General features: G+C 37.0%; 1 protein-coding gene across 1 annotated transcript in view; it reads left to right on the top strand.

The window, feature by feature from the left end:
• RELN (reelin) overlaps positions 1-20450 on the top strand; it is a 557548-nt gene that overhangs the window by 515711 nt on the left and 21387 nt on the right. The window contains exons 50-58 of the mRNA XM_040260785.1: positions 971-1227; positions 4364-4518; positions 6218-6432; positions 8557-8734; positions 11245-11420; positions 11570-11676; positions 12767-13009; positions 13581-13756; positions 16788-16861. Of these exons, the coding sequence (XP_040116719.1) occupies positions 971-1227; positions 4364-4518; positions 6218-6432; positions 8557-8734; positions 11245-11420; positions 11570-11676; positions 12767-13009; positions 13581-13756; positions 16788-16861 (1581 nt within the window). The remainder of the gene's footprint in view (positions 1-970; positions 1228-4363; positions 4519-6217; positions 6433-8556; positions 8735-11244; positions 11421-11569; positions 11677-12766; positions 13010-13580; positions 13757-16787; positions 16862-20450) is intronic.

The raw sequence follows: 20450 nt of genomic DNA, 5'->3' as shown, positions 1-20450 counted from the left end.
GTCTAAGATTCACAGTCTACACTTTCCTTCCCTAGAATCAAGCTCCACTGAGCTGTTGTAACCCAAAGGGTATGCAAAATGATGGACATGACCTAAAAAATGTATTTAAATTCCAAGTACTAGAAAGAAATTCAACTAACAACATTGTAGCCTTGAATAGATTTTGATTGATCTACAATACTAGAATTCTAGAATACTACCATCTAGAATACTACCTACTGTTCCGGTCATTATACTTGAAGGAAGACTAAAGAGAGAAAAAGGGGTAAAAGAATCAACAAGGAGATACTGTGTAAGCAAAACTAAAATAACTAAACCTCTTCAGTGTAAAAGACGAAAACCAAGGGGTCATTTTGAAGCTCTTGGCTTAAAGGTTCTTCCCAGGATGAACTGAGGCTTGTTGGCCCTGTCTTGTAGTGCTAATACTAAGAGGCAGCCTTGGACTGTAAAGGGAGTTAGACTGGCATGGATTAAAAAGATGAGACTACCGCCGCCTCTTGCTTCTCCTGCATTGACAGGTGGGCTGCTTTACCTCCAGGGTGAACTCTGCAGTTTTCTGTTTGCCTAGGCATCCTTCAGATCAGGAGGCATAGGGTATATGCACTTTGGTAGACATAAACCAATATTGACTTAAGAGATGCATGTTTGATCCCTGGGTTGGGAAGATCCCTTGCAGGACAGCATAGCAACCCACTCCAGTATTCTTGCCTGGAGAATCCCATGGACAGAGAAGCCTGGCGGGCTATGGTCCATGAGGTCACAGAGTCAGACACTACCAAAGCAACTTAGCACACACACACACAAGACCATAAAATCAAGACAATTTATCATGATTTTTAAAAATTATTTTAGCTAAAGTCCTCTCCTCATCTCCTAAGTGATGTGTAATGTCTTATGTCTGGATGCACATCCTTTTCTCCCATGAGACATTTGACACTTTTCCCCACCCTCACCATCATTTATTCTTCAGATTCGTGAATATCCTTCTCCCTCCTGATGCTAAAGAGATTGCTACTCGCTTCCGCTGGTGGCAGCCAAGACACGATGGCCTGGACCAGAACGACTGGGCCATTGACAACGTCCTCATTTCGGGCTCTGCCGACCAGAGGACTGTCATGCTGGACACCTTCAGCAGTGCCCCAGTGCCCCAGCATGAGCGCTCGCCTGCAGATGCCGGCCCTGTAGGGAGAATTGCTTTCGACATGTTTATGGAGGACAAAACTGCAGGTAAATTTTCATTGATGTTAAATGAAAATCCATTTTGATCTTTTCCAAAAAATGGAATGTAGAACTTTTATACATTCTCAAGTAGTTACAGAAACAGTTCCCATGTCCTCTCTCCAACTTCTTGGTTTTACATTGTGACAAAACCTTTTCTTTCTTTCAAGCCAGCAAGCTTGTTTTAATAAATAGCATTCTGTAGTTTTACTAATAGGGTAATTTTCTTTGAAAAAATTTTTGTTTCTACATTTCTTGCTTTTTATTTTGGTTAGAAAGCCAGCATTTTTTGCATGTTTGTTTTACTCTCCAAGGACAAGGATTTTGTTTAGCTGTACATGCATTTGTGATGGCATGTCATGTTTCAGAAATATCCAGGGTCATTCTTGTTACTCTTCATTCTTAATAGGAGTATTGCAGTGGTCCTGGTGTACTGTCAAGGATCTCTCCATGCTTTTCTTATTTTTAATGACTTGTTTTCATTTCATCACATTATTCTGGTCCCTTTTTTAAAGTGGTATATTATATTAAGTATGTGACTTTGTGATGCCACATATTTGGTTTTACTGCATAAAACCTGAAATGGTATCTTCAGCTAAAGTAGTAATGTTTAATTACATGTATTGTATCAATACTGCAAGTCTTATGGAAGAGATAGACTATACCACTATAGATTCATCAGACAGTGAGATTATGCCATACCCAAATCTGCATTAGAATCTTACGCAGAAAGAAGGATCTGGATGTATTTTGCAGTAATGAGACTGATAAGAACCTTCCAGAGCAATGAAATCTATGCTGAAGACAGTTGAAATGTGGGGAATTTTAGTAACTTAAAATACCTAATTATTAATGTTTTAATGTAAAAGCAATACATGTTCAAAGTGTGAAATTAAGAAAACACAGAAAATCATGAAAATGAAAATCACCCAGAGGATAACCATCTTCAATATTTCAATTTTTTTAGCGTCTTTTTTCTGTGCCTTTATATAATCATATTTTAAACTAAATTAGAATCTTATTTATATTTTGTAGCCTGCTTGTTTCATTTAGAATTAAATCCTTATCATTTCCTCTTGTCCTTAAGTTTCTTTGAAAATATAATTTTAATAGCTATATAGTATTCCATTATAATTTTATCATCTTAACATTGAATTTTTAGATTATTCTTATTAATTCATTGATTAGTATTTCACATAGACCGTGATATAATTGCAAATATTTAATGAAAATCACCCTTTTAAATTGAAAAAGCTTGAAATGTTCTTCACCACTATCAAGTAGTCTAACTCTTTCAAGAAAATTATTGAGTAGACTTATATAAATCTGATTTGGAATTTTGCTAAATTACTCATTTGTTTTCCCTAAGTAATGCTTTACATAAGTGAGTTTATGATCAGAGAATAATTTAAGTGCAACTTCTGTATGAATAAAAGCAAATACATGTTTTTTCAAGTACTGTAAATACTGATTTTTATTTTAGACTAATTTGTGATGTACAATTAAGCTCGTGCTTGTCTTGCAAAGACAGTGCTCCTAGAGAGTGTAATATCTACTTACAGAAGTAGTTTATGACACTGCAGAGAGATTGGTGTTAGTTGATTAATGTAAGCCCTTTTTCAAGATTGCAGCATTCTAGTATATAATAAAATATATACAAGAGAAACTCAGGATATTGTTATTGGAATTCAGATTTCTGTGCCTTTTGATTTTTGAGTCCTATACCTCTGCTGTAGGACTAAATGTAACTCCTAATCCAATGGAGTGAAAACTAACAGGTGATCGCATTATGGTAGCCATTTGAGTGCTGGAGATAAATATGCTTGTTCTACAGGCATATGTTAAGCTCAGACAAAATTAAAAGAACACAACACTGGTGAAGGCTGGATTCCAATTAAACTGTTTGGTCTCTTCTCTTCTGAGGCCATCCAACTCTTTGCACAGTAACCCAAGCTTCCAGTTGTACCTGTTTATCTTCACTGTGAATGCTGGAGCTAACCAGGAAACTGCCAGAAAAAAGTTGGGCCTATGAAATCAAAATGTATCAAGAATTAGATGAAATGTATAGATATGTTCAATTTCTAACCTTTCTGGGGTAAAATCATGAAGTTAAAGCATCCCTTCCAAAAGAGAAAGCAAATTGTGAGGGACATGAATGTGTGGTGTGCATGTGTGTGTGTGTGTGTGTGTGTGCATGTGTGTTTGAGAGAGAAGCACAATAGGATTACTCTGCACTGATCAAGTCATAATCTTGCTGCTTAAATTTTTGTTAGACTCTTAGAAGCTTTTTTAAAAATCACTTTATTGAGGTATAATTGATGTACAAAAAGCTGTAGGTATTTAATGTATACAACTTGATGAATTTGGATTTATGTATATACCTATGAAACCATCACAATAAAGGCCATAAATTTATCAATCATCTTTTCAAAGTTTCCTCCTGCCCATCCTCTTTTTTAATATTAATTTTTCTATTTTGGTAAGAGTACTTAACATTAATATCTCTCTTAGTAAATTTTTAAGTACACAATACGGAATTGTTAACTATTGCCCCCATGTTGTACAATAGATTTCCAGAACTTATTCACCTTGCATTACTGAAACTTTGTGCCCTTTGACTGACAAGTCCCCTTTGCCCCTTCTACTGTTCTACTCTCTGGTTATAAGAGTTTGGCTGTTACAGTTTTTTTCATTGCCCAGGAGACACTACCAAAATTTGAGTATAAATAGCTAACTCACTTCTCTATCACGTTACTAAAAATCTTCCTCTTTCTTTAGATTTGACCCAAAAAGTTAAACACCTATCAGAAAAACAAATGGATGTACATTTCCCTTTGTTTTTCATTTGTAACACATAAAATGCATTCTTTTTTCCTAAATGTAGACTTAACTAGTTTAGAAAAAAAAGAATGTATTGTATGTGTTACAAATGAAAACAAACTAGTACTGGACACTTGATATATCTCAGTCTCTCAGTATCTATGTTCCTAAAATGATGTGCTTTTATATTAGTGTTTTATCTGTAGATGGTATGTAATAAGAGAGAGTACTACTTAAAATAATTATCAATCTTACCTAAAGTAAAAATTTGCTTTATGTTTGCCATAAATCTGTCATAAAATTTTTGTTTTCCTTTTTTTTTAAGTAAATGAGCACTGGCTATTCCATGATGACTGTACAGTAGAAAGATTCTGTGACTCCCCTGATGGTGTCATGATTTGTGGCAGTCACGATGGAAGAGAAGTATATGCGGTGACCCACGACCTGACCCCCACTGAAGGCTGGATCATGCAATTCAAGGTGAAAATGTTATAACCTTAACTATGTGTGTGTGCTAAGTCACTTCAATCACGTCCGACTCTTTGCAACCCCACCAGGCTCCTCTGTCCATGGGGTTTTCCAGGCAAGAATAGTGGAATGGGCTGCCATTATCCCTCCTTCTCCAGGTGACCTTCCCAACCCAGGGATCAAACCTGCATCTCTTATGTCTCCTGCATTGGCAGGTGGGTTCTTTGCCACTAGGGCCACCTAGGAAGTCCAGTGTACAGCAATCCACTGTAATTCTTCAAGACCCATCTGTCTTCTTTACAGACCAGATAGGTGAGCTGAAAGGAGATGTGATAGAAATCACAAGCACCATGACCTTAAATATATAAATAGCCATATGCCAGTAATATAAAAATTTTTTTTAAATTGTAGAGACAATGATCATACATTCTTTTATTGACTTAATACATACGTTGAAAACTATTAACAAAATTTAATATTAATATACATCCCAAGTATATATAACTTAATGATTAAAAGTATTTTATTTTTGAACTATTTCAAGGTGAACTTGTTCTGTGTGTGTGCTTGGACACACTCAGTTGTGTCCAACTCTTTGTGACCCCATGGACTGTAGCCTGCCAGGCTCCTCTGTCCATGGGGATTCTCCAGACAAGAATACTGGAGTACGTTGTCATGCCCTCCTCCAAGGGATCTTCCCAACCCAGGGATCAAACCCAGGTCTCCAGCATTACAGGCAGATTCTTTATCATCTGAGCCACCAGGGAAGCCCAAGAATACTGGAGTGGGCAGCCTATCCCTTCTCCAGGGGATCTTCCAGACCCAGGAATTGAAGTGGGGTTGCCTGTATTACAAGTGGCTTCTTTACCAGTTGAGCTACCAAGGAAGCCCTAAGATGAACTTAAATAAGATTTAATGTGCTTCTGAGATTAAATATTAATAGAAAAAATATTGATAAGAAAATGTAGAAAACTGATTTCAGTTCCCTGAGTTTAAATCATTATATGACATAGGCATTCTTTTCCTTTAAGAGAAGACTGTGGCTATATCTACTTTTTTAATAAAAATATTTCAGTGTTTCTGGAGAAAGAAAATTATAGAAAACAAAGGCATGATTAGCATCAATGCCAACATAATTTTAGCTAAGATCTTATGTCAACCAACTTATTCTGTCTACCTCATTCCCACTGTATTAGCAACAAATGTTGCATTATGACTGTCTCCATCAACAAAGAATGCTGTGTCTTATCAAAAATACCCTCTGTAATTACTTCACTGCATCTTACTTGCAGTTGAAAGTGATTTATTGAGAGTCATAAATTGTATAACAAAACAGTAAACTTGGTAAAGCTGTTACTTCTGCCAAACAGAAGTGCCAGACCATTAGCACAACAAACAACAATTTGTAAGAGTAAGCCCAGGCCTTCCAAGGCAATCTGCCAGCTATTGCAGGAGCACAGCTTTCAGCTTCTCTCCAAACTCCCTGCACAATATATTTGGCACTTTCTATAATTTGTCACCTAGGGCAACCATGTCAACTCCACCATACATCAGCTCAGCAAATAATGAACCTGAAAAGAAACGGATGTGTTGCCGTGTCTGTCAAATAATCAGCAGCTTTCTTACTACCAAGTCCTTAGAGCATGCAATATGGTTTTAATACTTTAACACCTCAATAATCTTAATAACCTTGCATCTCTCTGTTTATTAGATCTCTGTTGGATGTAAAGTGTCTGAAAAAGTCACCCAGAATCAAATTCATGTTCAGTACTCTACAGACTTTGGTGTGAGCTGGAATTATCTGGTTCCTCAGTGCTTACCTGCAGATGCAAAATGCTCTGGAAGCGTTTCTCAACCATCTGTATTCTTTCCAACTAAAGGATGGAAAAGGATCACCTACCCACTTCCTGAAAGCTTAGTTGGAAAGTAAGTAGAAAATTAAACCCTGGTTCTTAGCATTCAGAAGTGGATTTAGACACTGTGGTCAGACTGAAAGTACTGTGTAATTGTCAGTAAAATGCTCTCTTCCTCCCTAACTCTAAAGTTTACTCATTAGTGACCTCCATGATGAACTAATTTAAGGAGACCTCAAGATGTAATCCTCAGACTTGTCAAGATAGGCCCTGACAAGCTCTTCCATTTTCCATAGTGATGGCCCTGGAGCCAATTGAAAATGTATATGTTACCTTATGGACCTTGTAAATTGTGCTTTCCACATTGGTCCCTTGTCAATCCATGATAGATGGAGCCAAGAGAAAACCTAACTTATCATGCTCTTAATACTTGTACAAATCCTAATTCTCCATGCTGTTTGTACAAATGTAATTTGTAGGTTTCATATTTTTTCTTATCAAAGTATTATGTTCTGCACCTGCAGTTGAAAGTAATTAGCCTAGACAGTAGTGAGCCAAGATGATTAAACTGTTTTCTGAAAAGTATGTGGATAAGTTAATTTAGGCAATTACAAAAAAAATTCCCTTCAACTGTAAAATTAGGGGAAAAGATACATTAAAGAAAATGATAGTTATGCTTCCACCATATGTCACAGTTTCTGGCTAAATGAAGAACCTTTTGTGAAACAGATTTGAGATATATGACAAGAACACATAGAGCCTTTGAATAAGGTACTTAGACAAGGCAAAAAAGTCCCATAGAAATTGTCTACTGCATGATCACTCACAGTTTTCTGAAACAAATCTAAAAGGCTTAGTCAGTTAACATGCTAGACAACAATCAGTATACTTTCAGCTGCAGGTAACAGAAAATCCCATTCAAATTAAAATTACATTTGGCTCAATTGAAAGTAAAATATATTATCTGTATAATGAAAAAAATCCAAAGCTAAGTGGACTGTAGGATTGGTTGGTTGACAAGGTCAACAGTGTCTTCAAAGACATTATTATTTCTTACTCTCTTACTCTTATTCTTTGCTCCACTGTCCACACATGGATGTCACACTCAGTCTTCAGACTAGTTTCCTTGGTGAACATAGATGTCTCCCAGAAAGCTGGACCACAGTGCATCCTTACCTGTGTCCAATGGAAGAGAAAGAGGGTTGCTTTTGTTTCCAGCAAAGCTGGAGCAAGTACCTCTTTGCATCTCATTGGTACAAATTAGTTCAAGAATGTTCATTCCTTACTCCATCAACAGTTAGGAAAATTATATTATGATTCTCATATGACTCATCTGGGCTGAAGTGGCTGCTGGAGAGCCACCATACCCTCATTGCTTCATTTCCACCTCTTGTTCTCACTTTTTTTATAATGAGGCATATAATTTACAGTCAGTAAAATGAACACATTTTGATTGTTCCTCACGATTTCTTTGCCTTGTATAATCCATGTAACCACCAGAAACAAGATACAGAATGTTTATATCTTCCCAGGATGTTCCCTCATGTACTTTGAACTCTTTCCACCAACAAAGGGTGGGATATGTTAATAGAAGGTTAATTATGACACTTCTATTTTCCCCAGAGGACAGAGAAGAGCAATGATAAAATTAAAATCTCAGGGAAATTTTCCTTTAATATAACCCTTCAAAATTATTTTCCAATTAGCATAGTTACTCTGAGAATATTGATTATCTTTAGGGGATTCAGAAGCTGCCTTTTCCCAACCACCTGAAGGCCGTGTGTATGCTGACGAGGCATTGTCAAAGGAGTTATTTACCTTCTGTACAATTTCAGAAATACAGTTAATCTAAATTGCATTGCAGCCACTGGACTCTAGTTCATAAGTTGATTTTTGATAGTTACAGATTTGTGTTTTAAAATGTTCCTTTTGTTTGACATAGAGGTTCCACTGTATTTTCATTTTGTTTTACAAGTTTACTCACATATTTTAAAATGTAAGTTCAACTGGCTTTAAACTTACATTACTAGAAATAGAAAGATAATGATGGTCCAAAAACAGCTTTTATTAACCCATTTCATCTTGTCAGAATGATTTACATGTTTTTTCTCTTGAATACTGAATGTACATGCAGGAATATGGGCCTGAATAAAGTTAACTTTTGTTCTTCACTCCTTTGCTCTTGTGTCGCCAATAGTCCAGTAAGGTTTCGGTTCTACCAGAAGCACTCAGATATGCAGTGGGCAATTGACAATTTCTACCTGGGCCCTGAATGCTTGGACAACTGCAGAGGCCATGGAGATTGCTTAAAGGAACAGTGCATCTGTGATCCGGGATACTCTGGGCCAAACTGCTACTTGACTCACACTCTAAAGGTAAAGTTAGAGCACCTGAAGAAAGCATGTACCTCATTCCAGGTCATGCATCCAGAGCCAATTTAAGAGTGAGACTAATAATTTATAACCATGTTCTTTGGGACTCCCAGTAAATAAGTCCTTTGGACAGAATCTTAAATATATATATGTGTATATATATCTTAAATATATATGTTTATATATATATTATATATATATAGGGTTTATTAAGTACAAGAATATTAGGACCAAGTGCTAGTATGTTTTACCCACTTAATAATATAAACCAGTCTATATGGATTAAAGAAAATACTCTGTTTTGGGGGGTTTTATAGAGCAGACTGTTAAAGTCAATATTAAACCTTCCTTAATTCACTTTTTTCAGTAGATATACTGTGTAAATTAGGAGGATACTGTTGTTGTTATGAAATAAAGCAAATAATATTGCTACATTATCACACACACAAAAAAACAAGTTTTCAAAAAGGTGGAAACAGCACCAGAATTTTTGTTCAGAAAGTGTTGTGATTTGTTGACTGATGAAATGTGGTTGCGTATTAAATAAGAATAGAGAGGTTAGTCTTGGAAATTTTAGCTATTATATCATTATTTAACATGCAAAGTTGCTCAACACTGTTGCCATATATATATAAATTCTGTTTCTGTGAATAAATGTACTGTATTTACCTTACAATAACAGAAAAATGACTAAGTTAAAAAAAGTACAAGCGATTGAAATTGAGTGTATAAGTGACAAACAATGTAAATAAAACCTTTCATTTTGTGACTTCCCTGGTGATCCATTGGTTAAGAACATTTCTTCCAATGCAGGGGATGCAGTTTTGATCCCCAGTCAGGGAACTAAGATCCCACATGCCACAGGGCAACTATGCCCGTGCTCCACAATTACTAAGCCCATGCACTTCTACTAGAGAGAAGCCCCCGAGCTGCAACTAAGACCCAAGCAGCCAAAAATAAATACATTTTTTAAAAAACTGTGATTTGTTTCTGCAATACTTCAACAACTTTGGAACTAATAGATTAAAAACAAAATTGGAGCAATGCTCACTTGTATCTGAAGCTGTTAGTTTGTATGTTATCAAATGAGATTATAACATGAGAAACATAGCTACAGGAATAAATATTTTGATGTAGAGTCTTTCGTGAACATTTAAATTCCATTAGCATTCTTCAGTTGGATAAGAAATTGTAGAGATCTATATTATGAACCCTGACTCAAATATTTCTAATGAGAGTTTAACATGATTACCAAAGCATGTCTTCTGACTCTTGTGTTCTCACATATAAACCTCCAGTTATAAATTGCATTTATTTGCTAACATCAGTGAGGTGAAGTAAGGCTAACATGTTGACCACATGTCTTTAACTATAGAGTTGATTATGTTCCAAATTTGAAGAGGGTCTATCTAAATCATCTGAACCATACAATAAGATAGCAACTAAGACAGCCTACCTAAGAAGTGAAAAGATATATAGTTTTTCTGTAAACAGCTACTACAGTTGCAACTATAACATAGTTTTCATGACATATTTCTATCACTAAAAAAACAAAAAGAAAAATGAAAAAAAAACTTCCTCAACCTAATGCAAAACTGTATTGTAGACAAAAAGAATGTCCTCTGGACAAAATGAATAGAAAATCAAGAGCTTGACTATGATGTGAGGAAATGAAATAATTGAACATAAAATTAGCTATAATGAACCCTAATACTTTATTTATCTATTCTGTTTTGGAAATAGACTGTTCCTGGTTGGTACTCCTTTTTAGTCAAAAGGATAAACTGGAGACTCAGGGGAAATATTTTATTCTAGATTTTGAGTTCTTCTCCCTATCATCCTGAATCTTGGCCCTGACAAACATGTGAAAAGTCCTTTAAATTGCCTTCCAAGATTGTTTTCTTTTGACTTCATATAGAAAGGTTTGGTTTCAAGTGTCCCTGCCTAACCAAATAAGACATTTTAAGTTTGTTCTGTGTTGGAAGCTGAAGGGTCCTGGGTTCCTAAAATAGTCTCCAAGGTGCAGGGAGTGGAGGGGGCACATATTTCCAAGGAGAATAAGACAATCATTCAGGGAATACTGGGATGGGGGAAGTACTAAAACATCTGTTTTATCTTATTTCTTTAATTTTTAAAAATTTTTGTTCTTGTTTCATAATATCATAATAAATTACGAGTACTTTCCATAATATATAAATAAATATTTTGAGAGTATATGCTTAAGTAAGTTTTTACTAAACTCAACTTTACAATTGTTCTATTTTAAGATTCTTTCTAGATTTTAAATTCCAATAATTAAGCATTATTTAAGCAGTTTAAATGATCGTCAATAGATGATGGACAAGAATATTGTGGACGTATTATGTTGGGTTTCTTTTAATATCTTTCAGAAAAACATTTGAAATCAGCTCTAATTTTTAAGGTCCAAGATGTTACTTTGTATTGTCTTGGCTATTCCATAATTATTCTTTGAAGTTTTTACTTTTAAACACATACCACTTACTTTTTTCCAGACTTTTCTGAAGGAACGCTTTGACAGTGAAGAAATCAAGCCTGATTTATGGATGTCCTTGGAAGGTGGAAGTACTTGTACTGAGTGTGGGATTCTTGCAGAGGACACTGCCCTCTATTTTGGGGGATCCACAGTGAGACAAGCTATTACTCAAGATTTGGATCTCAGAGGGGCAAAGTAAGTCAATTTTTTTGTTATCTTTGTTACAACTTAGCAAATTGGCCCCCAAACAAGAACACACCTATGAAAGAAGTTGTTATCCAGGGCTTGAGTAGATAATTTGTTCTAACTCTCTGTTCTGATGGCTAATTTGTGCTTGCATTCAGATTCCTGCAGTACTGGGGGCGCATTGGTAGTGAGAACAACATGACCTCCTGCCATCGGCCCATCTGCCGGAAGGAAGGCGTGCTGTTGGACTACTCTACAGACGGAGGCACGTTTCAGGGGTGAAAGCCATGCCTTGCAGCGGATTCCCAAATTCCATCCATTGCCCCTCAGAAAAGTCTCTGCAAAGCTTTGCTGACCTGGCAATGCAAACAGTGAAAGTCACAAAGAGAAAACTGGAGACCTTGGTTGCATTCCACCCATTACACATTCTATATTTGTAACTTCTGTGTTGTACAAAATCTACCCAAAAAGGGAAAAGAGAGAAATCACATTTTTAAAAAACTCCAAGCTTATGAGTAAAGACAATAATCACGAGGCATAGCTGAAGCTTGATTATAAATGATACAATTAAGAAATAAATTTTTGCATAGTCTTCCAAGTAAAAGATAATTTTAAAAACATTGTAAAGTGTTTTAAAAAGCTTTTGTGTGAACAAGCATATAATAAATGGTATAGAAAATCTATAAGAAAGCAGTAGTAGTTGTGGAAAACTATAGTCAATTTGTGAGTCTGTCACACACTATTTTAACAAGATTTTGTTTCCTTATTTTGAAGTAGCTAGAACCAGACGAGTAGTACCATGAGGTCTTTAGAAAATCAGCATTAGGGGATAGGTATCATTCTTAATAACTGGCAGATAAATAGATGACCCTACCTTTAAAGTATTTTAGGAATTCCAAGGTGTTTTCTTAAGTAATTTAAACATTCCACCTACTGTCTTATCAGTTGATGAGAGAAGCTTCATATTCGTCCAACAAATCACAAATTGCATAGAATTATAATTGCTATATTTTAAAATACTAGGAGTACCTTATCTAGAAAGATTTAAAACATGGGTGTTTCTCATTATTTATGAGAAATAATGCATATAGGAATCAAGAACAAAACTTTAGAGGCAGAAAATATTTAATTTTTACCTCAGTATTTTTATTTTTACCCAAGTATTTCTAAATACCTTTCCCCTTATATCATCACTCTCATTTTGAAACAGTGTGTGAATACTTACATTAAAGTCAGTGAAATCACTTCTCATTATCTGGCTGAAGATCTTTGGAGAACTTGCAGTAACTGCAATATATTTGTGGTTTGTTGTGTTTTTTCCAGTATGTTACTATGTTGGTATATTTGTTTTATAGGAATTACTTGGACTTTGCTCCATGAGATGGATTATCAGAAATACATTTCAGTCAGACATGACTATATACTTCTTCCCGAGGAGGCTCTTACCAACACAACTCGACTCCGCTGGTGGCAGCCTTTTGTGATCAGCAATGGACTTGTGGTCTCCGGGGTAGAGCGTGCTCAGTGGGCACTAGACAACATTTTGATTGGTGGAGCGGAAATCAATCCCAGTCAGCTGGTTGACACTTTTGATGATGGTAAGGAACAAGACATTGAGCAATCTTCCCTGTGTATCTTTTGTCTGCTTATGTCTTTACATGAATTACTACATGAAAAGCATTTAGATGAATGTCTACCATATAGTTACTGATCAACGAATGTTAGCTATTATTTTGCCTAATAGTTTATACATCTTCAAGGTTGACTGCTTGTTGAAGTGTCAACAAAGAATTTAATAAATCCCATTAAAGACAAAATGTCTTGTTCTAAATATAATTTGAAATTTCAGCAGCCCAAAATAATTTCAGGAATTTATATATGCAGAGATACATATTTTATTGGTTTGAAAGTATTCCAGGAAAAATCTTGCAATGGTAAAAGTTACCAGACTAGCAATTATATTTTAAAAGTTGGGTAATTGTTGTACTAGCATTTAATAATCTTTTCTAGATTTGATTGCTATATATATATATGATACCAATTAAAGAAAATAAAAATCAATCTTAAAGGGTAAGCAAAGAGCTAGAGCATAGACATTCAAGTAGATCAACAATAAACAATTAATTTAAGAGAATAACATGCCATATTACTTCCAATTTATCTTAACAGAAGGCACCTCCCATGAAGAAAACTGGAGTTTTTACCCTAATGCAGTGAGGACAGCAGGATTCTGTGGCAATCCATCCTTCCACCTCTATTGGCCAAATAAAAAGAAGGACAAGACTCACAATGCACTCTCCTCCAGAGAACTCATTATACAGCCAGGATATATGATGCAGTTTAAAGTAAGGGGAGGCGGCTCCTCCAGGCAGTCTGGTGTTACATTTGGGCGAGGGAGTATGGAGAGAAAGCTTATTTGAACAATTATAAGGAAATGATTGATTTCATTCATTATAAGAGACTTTATTTTATGAATAAAAGAAGTTATCTTTCACAAAGGCCTTTATCTTATAGGATTATTTGAACACAGATATATTGAGACATAGCAAGACATGCAACTGTATTATATCTCAGATATGTAATCTTGACTTTACTTTTACAAACCTTGGAAATACAAATCTCAAGTAGGTGCCTCTGTTTATCTCTTTCTTTGTCTCTATCCCTTTCTGTCTCTCTCTCCCACTAATTTCTCTACCACTTTCTCTTTATGCCTATTTCATACATCAAGCTTTGCTTCTTTATATGTCCTTTTTCATTATATCTTTCCATTTTTCTTTTCTCTCTGACTTCCAAACAGCAAACCTGTACATTAGCCCAATTGAAACCGCCCAAATCCTCAAAGATTTGAAAAGGACTCTCACTTCTTATTAATAAATACATATTTTACTCATATAGAAAAATGAAAGAGAAGGCATAAGAGGTAATTAGTAGACAAATTAGAAAGATAAAGTACTATCGATTAATGTCTTATTGCATAAAACACTAAAAAGGGACATTACAGAAATGCAGTTTATTACTGGATCATTTAAAAGAGACAGATCAGTTGTTCTAATGCCCTTATTTAAAAAGATGTGCTACAATGATAGTTAACAGAAAGAATCCTTATTAGCATAAATAAAAATGTGTTCATAGCTGGGAGAAGGGGGAAATGGGGAGTTAATATGTATAGGGTTTCAGTTTTGTAAGAATAATTCCCAAGTTGAAGAAAAAAGGCAAATTTTCTGTTTTCCTCAGCTTCATATTAAACTCTCCTTCAGAGACTGGAGGGTGAGGCAAGTCCCCCCGAATGCTACCACCCCCTCAGGACTATCCTTACCTTAGTGACATGAGGGACACTCAAAGCCACATCCGGTGTTACACTACCCCTAATTCCAAGCCACGTCCCTTAAGAGTGAAGGCTTTTCCTCCCCAGGCCCGCATCACACTTATATTTTTTATTAAGTTGGTTGGGGCCTCCTCTTTTGTTGCTTCTGTCAACCCAGAACTGAAGAGACTGAAATTTTCTTCTCTAGCCAAGTCAATTTGTTCCTTTTAAAAAAGAAAAAAAAAAAAAAAAAACTTGTCCCCAGAAATTTAAGAATTAAAGTGTCACTACATCTTCAACTTTAAAGTCACCGTAGACTTTCTGAACACCACATGCAACACCTTCCATCCATTCTTCGTTTTTTCATTTTCTCTGTGCTATTTGGCACTCTTGTTCTTGTCTTCTCCAGCTAGTGAAATTCTCTTTCCCCTCAGCTTCTGGGTTCTCTGCTGCTCCTCCTCTTACCTTCTTAATAGCTATGCCTATCTCCTTTTTGGCTCTTCTTCCCTCAACCCACTAAATATCAGCATTTCTTAGTACTTCTCCCAGGCTTTCCTCTCTTTTCATAGACATTCTCACTATTGAGAACTTCATTCATCCTCTGGCTTCAAGTATCATATCTTTAAGGGCAACTCCGAGATTTGCATATCCAACCTTGACTGGCTCATCAACATTTAATTCAGTACTTTTAATTGCCTGTATACTTTTCTACACCTTTGAATTATTGGCATCTCAACTCAACATGTTGAATAGTGAACTTCCTATCTTCCCTCTTCTGCCAACTCCTCTCTCTGATTTTCATATTTCTCTTGATGGCATTGCCTCTCACTTATTCCCCAGCTCTAAATTTTAATTTAGTCTTTGATTTATAATTTTTCACATCTAATTAGTTACTCCATCCTTTTAATTCTAATTCCCTGTTTTCCTGACATCCATCCCATCTCTTCTCTTTGCACTGTTACCACCTTCATTCTGGCCCTTATTAAATCAGTAGTCCACTGAGTAGTCTTTTCCTGTCTAATCTCTCTCCACTTCACATGTCCTCAGCAGCACAGATTGATCCTTACAAAGCACAGCTTTGATACATCATTCCACTGCTCATTGATGAATTCTTTTCTTTTTTTAATTGAAATATATTTGACATATGGCAATGTGTAAATTTAAGTCATACAGCATGTTGATTTGATACATTTATATATTATAATACAGTTGCCACAGTACTGATAGTTAGCACCTATATCACATCACATAATTATTATTTCTGTTTGTAGGTGGAATAATTCAGCTCTCCAACTTCTGAAGAATTATTTTCTTACCCACTTAATCAGATTCAACCTCTCCTTCCTATGATGCACCAAAGCATTTTATTTTTTTCTGGTTTCCATTTCCACTGCTGGAATACACTTTGTATTCTCTCTATGAAACCACAGTTATTTTATGAATAAGCATATAGTATGAAGTTTATAGCACCAACCTTCCCTAGTGTCAGCACTGAAATAGGACTTATTGATTGAGTAGATGATTAGAACTTAAATTTGAATCACCAAGTCTTTATAGCATTTATGCACTGTTGATGATTCAAGCATTTAATTGTATGTGATATGGAATACTTTTATCTACATGGAAATGGAAAAAACTAGGAATAAATATTAAGTATTTAAAAATTACTATTTTTAATTACATATAAAAATGTAATGGTAGCATCAAGGAAGTTAGCAAATCAATGAAACTATCTTGAACCAGTGATACTTTGTTTCTTTCCATTAATTCTCCTAAAACTACTTTCCTTTTGACCAATTCATCTTCCCCAAATTTACAATTAGTATGTTATACTAATTAAGTAAATATAAATAGTAATTTTTAACCTTAATTCTCATCTCCTTGCAAAATGGTATGACTTGTACAAAACTCAAAAGAACGCCTTCTTGGTGTCTGGCAGGCTGCTCTGTAAAAGCTTCTTCAAATACTTCTTGGTTACTTATCAGAGTCATAATGAAGAGAGATGGGGGTTCTCGTTAATGATAGGCATTATTTAATCTTGCTGATACATATCAATTATCTGCTTGTTTTAGATTGTGGTGGGTTGTGAAGCCACTTCTTGTGGTGACCTTCATTCCGTAATGTTGGAATACACTAAGGATGCAAGGTTTGTGAAATCACTTTTTACATTTCCTCCTAACTGCTTACAGGGAAGCATTCTTATGTATTAGAAGTGGCAGTTAATTGTATGCATATGAAAATGTTATTTGTATAAAATTCACAATGTATCTTATTTTCAATTTTTCCTTCAAACCAAGAAAAATCAATTTCATTCTAGGCTGCAGCCAACAAATTTTGTATTTTAAAGTAAGACACTATATTTATCCTCAAAGTAGAACTCTCTTTTATTTATGTTGCTTGTTTTCAACCAACCCTAATAAAAATATAAATCAATGAAAGATCTGATTATGCTTTAGCTAGAGTCACATCCCCTAAAGCATAGTAGCACTGTTGACTATAAGTCTGACTTAGTGCAGTTACCTCTTTAGGGTGTCTATAGGCCTGCCTCCCACCACCACTTTGAAAAATTAATTATAGTAATAAAGTTTGGGTAGACAGAGAATTTTGTCAGTCAACTCCAGGTATAGTTCTTGTAGTAATATCAGGGAGAAGAAGCCATTAGAGTCAGCCCTGTGCCTGCTATTATTTTATTTTGTCATCTCTAACTATGTTAATGTGCTTATAAAGAGTTAGGGTATATCTTATTTGAAATAATTTTCAATTTTTTTTATTATATGTGTTTTGCCCAGAGACCGAGTCTCCAAAACTGAGAGAATAAGACATCCACAATGCAAAAGCATAAAGGGGTTTTATTTCTAGCTCGAGCCAGGGCTCCCGTCTCATCCAGCACAGTGGAGTCTTAACGAGAGTCCCGAGCCCAGATTTTCAGCAGTATTTATAAGTTTAGAACAAAGACAGGGAGTTGGCAAGGGTTGATTGGCTGCAGGGGTTTCCTGGTATTTACTGATTGGCCACTTATCATCCCTCTGATTGGCCAGAGTTATCATCCTTCTGAAGCCCCGGAAGCATGACTCAGGGATTATTTTTGGCCTAGTGAACTTCTCTGAGCCTGTCATGGTTCTGGTGAGGTTGTAACATTCCCCCCTGTCTTTAGATCATATAGAGGAATCTTCCTCTTTGTTCTGGGGTACAGTTTGATATTGTTGTCTAAGCACAAATAGTTGAACTGTATTAATACACTCTTTTATAAACGTAATGAGCCTGTTGAGGATGCATGGGCCAATGGTGAGTATTACTAAAAGCACCATAAGAGGTCCCACCAGGGTGGAAATTAATGTTGTCAGCCATGGAGATTGTTGAAACCAAGATTTAAACCATCTCTGCTGGGCTTTTTGCTCTCTCTTTTGTTGGGCTAGTCCTTTTTTCACTTTGGCCATAGATTGTTTTATTATCTCAGTGTGGTCTGCGTAGAAACAACATTTTTTCCAAGGGCCGCGCAGAGCCCCCCTTGCTGCAGAAAAATTAGATCTAGCCCTCTTCGGTTTTGCAAGACCATCTCGGACAGGGAGGTCAGTGATTTTTGTAGGTGACTAATTGACTCTTGTAGGCGGGTAATGTCTTTATCTATGGCTGCCCGCAATGAAGTAAATCCCTGGCCGTGGAGGGACAAGGCTGCTATCCCAGTCCCTGTCCCAGCAATCCCAAGGCTGAACATGGTCGCTATGGTGATGGCTGTAAGGAGGGGGCCTCCCATACATAATTTTAAAAGGGGTTAAGTTCAGCTTGTAGGGGGTATTACGCGCATGGAAGAGAGCAAAGGGAAGGAGAGTCACCCAGTCCCCGCCAGTCTCTATTGCCAATTTTGCCAAAGTTTTTTTAGAGTCCGATTCATCCTCTCAACCTGTCCTGAGCTCTGGGGATTGTATTTACAGTGCAGCTTCTATTTGGTCCCCAGAGCTAAGGCCAGTCCCTGTACAATCTGACTCACAAAGGCAGGCCCATTATCAGAGCCAAATGTCACCAGCAGCCCAAACCTAGGTACTATTTTTTCTAGGATCTTTTTAGCTACTATCATTGCTGTTTTTTTCTTAGTAGGGAATGCTTCCACCCACCCAGAAAAAGTATCCACCAAAACTAACAGATAACGGTACCCATATTTGCCTGGTCTTACCTCTGTAAAATCTATCTCCCAGTGTTGCCCTGGCCTCTCTCCCTGGTACCTCATTCCCGTATGCTGTCCTTTTCCCGGCTTCATCATCTGGCACGCTTTGCAGGCCTGGACTATGTCTCCTACAGTCGCCTGTTGTTGGGGAAACCGCAAATGTGCTGTCTGTAAGAGGGTTAGAGTCTTTTTTTTTTTTAGATGGGTGGTCAGATGTAGGTGCGTACAGAGGTTTTGACCCAAGTTGGTTGGAAGTATTAAGTTGTCATCCTGGTCCTGATATCATCCGTCTTTGCCCTCCTGAGGGCTGGCATTTTTTTGAATCCAGTTGAGATCAGAAGAGGAATACTTGGGGGTTGGGGGCAAAGTTCCCATACCTGGGGGTGGCAGCCCCACAGTTAGTATAGGGGCTGTGCAGTCCCTGTCAGCTGCCTCATGAGCCTCCATATCAGCGGCTTGGTTGCCTCAAGCCTTGATGTCTCTTCTTTATTGATGTCCAGGGATATGTACTATTGACATTGCTCGAGGCTGTTGGACAGCTGCTAAGAGTCTGCGGATCTCAGGCAGGTTTTTAACTTCTTTTTCTTCGGCTGTCAAAAACCCCTGCTCTTTATATATTGGGCCCTGGATGTGTATGGTGCCAAATGCATACCGACTGTCGGTATAAATAGTGACTCTTTTTCTTTTTGCCCTCTCCAGAGCCTGTATGAAGGCTATTAGTTCCGCTTTTTGGGTGGAGGTACCAGGGGGAAGGGCTTCAGCCCATATTATCTTTTTAGAGTCATCAACTATTGTGGCTCCAGCCTTTTTCTATCCATCTTTTATAAAACTGCTTCCATCTGTAAACCATATCAGCTCACTGTTATTTAAAGGCACATCTGTTAGGTCTTTTTGTATTGCCGTCGTCTCAGCCAATATCTCACCACAATCGTGGAGGGGGCTGTCTTTTTCCGGGTTGGGTAAGAGAGTAGCTGGGTTCAGGAAGCAGGGCGTCTGGAAGTGTATCCATGGGGTGTCCAGCAGCAAAGCCTGATAATGGGTCAAACGGGCGTTAGAGATCCATTTACCTGGTGGCTGTTTTAGAATCCCTTCGATGGCATGGGGAGTGTAGACCAGGACTCGCTATCTATAAGTCAGCTTGTCAGCATCATGGACCAGGAGGGCAGTAGCGGCAGTGATTTGGAGGCAAGGTGGCCACCCCACAGCCACCGGGTCCAGTCATTTGGATAGGTAGGCCACTGGTCGCCTTCAACGCCCCCACTGCTGCATCAAGACTCCTTTTTCCATTTTCCATTTTTTATCTACGAACAATTGGAAGGGCTTGGACGGGTCAGGGAGAGCAAGGGCTGGGGCTTCCAGTAGAGCCTGTCTGAGTTCTTGAAAAGCCCATTTTATTGGCTCAGTCTAAGTCTAGTTTTTATTTTTTCTACTTCCTTCATATAGTGGCTGGGCCTTTTTAGCAAATCCCAAGATCCATAGCCAGCAATATCTAATAGTCCCAAGAAATTCTCTCACTTGTTGAGGAGTTGCCGGCTCAGGGATCTGCAATATGGCCTCTTTCATGGCTTGCGTC

This window comes from Oryx dammah, unplaced genomic scaffold (assembly GCF_014754425.2).
Source record: "Oryx dammah isolate SB20612 unplaced genomic scaffold, SCBI_Odam_1.1 HiC_scaffold_18, whole genome shotgun sequence".
NCBI lineage: Eukaryota > Metazoa > Chordata > Mammalia > Artiodactyla > Bovidae > Oryx > Oryx dammah.
This window is presented reverse-complemented; position numbering and strand designations above follow the sequence as displayed.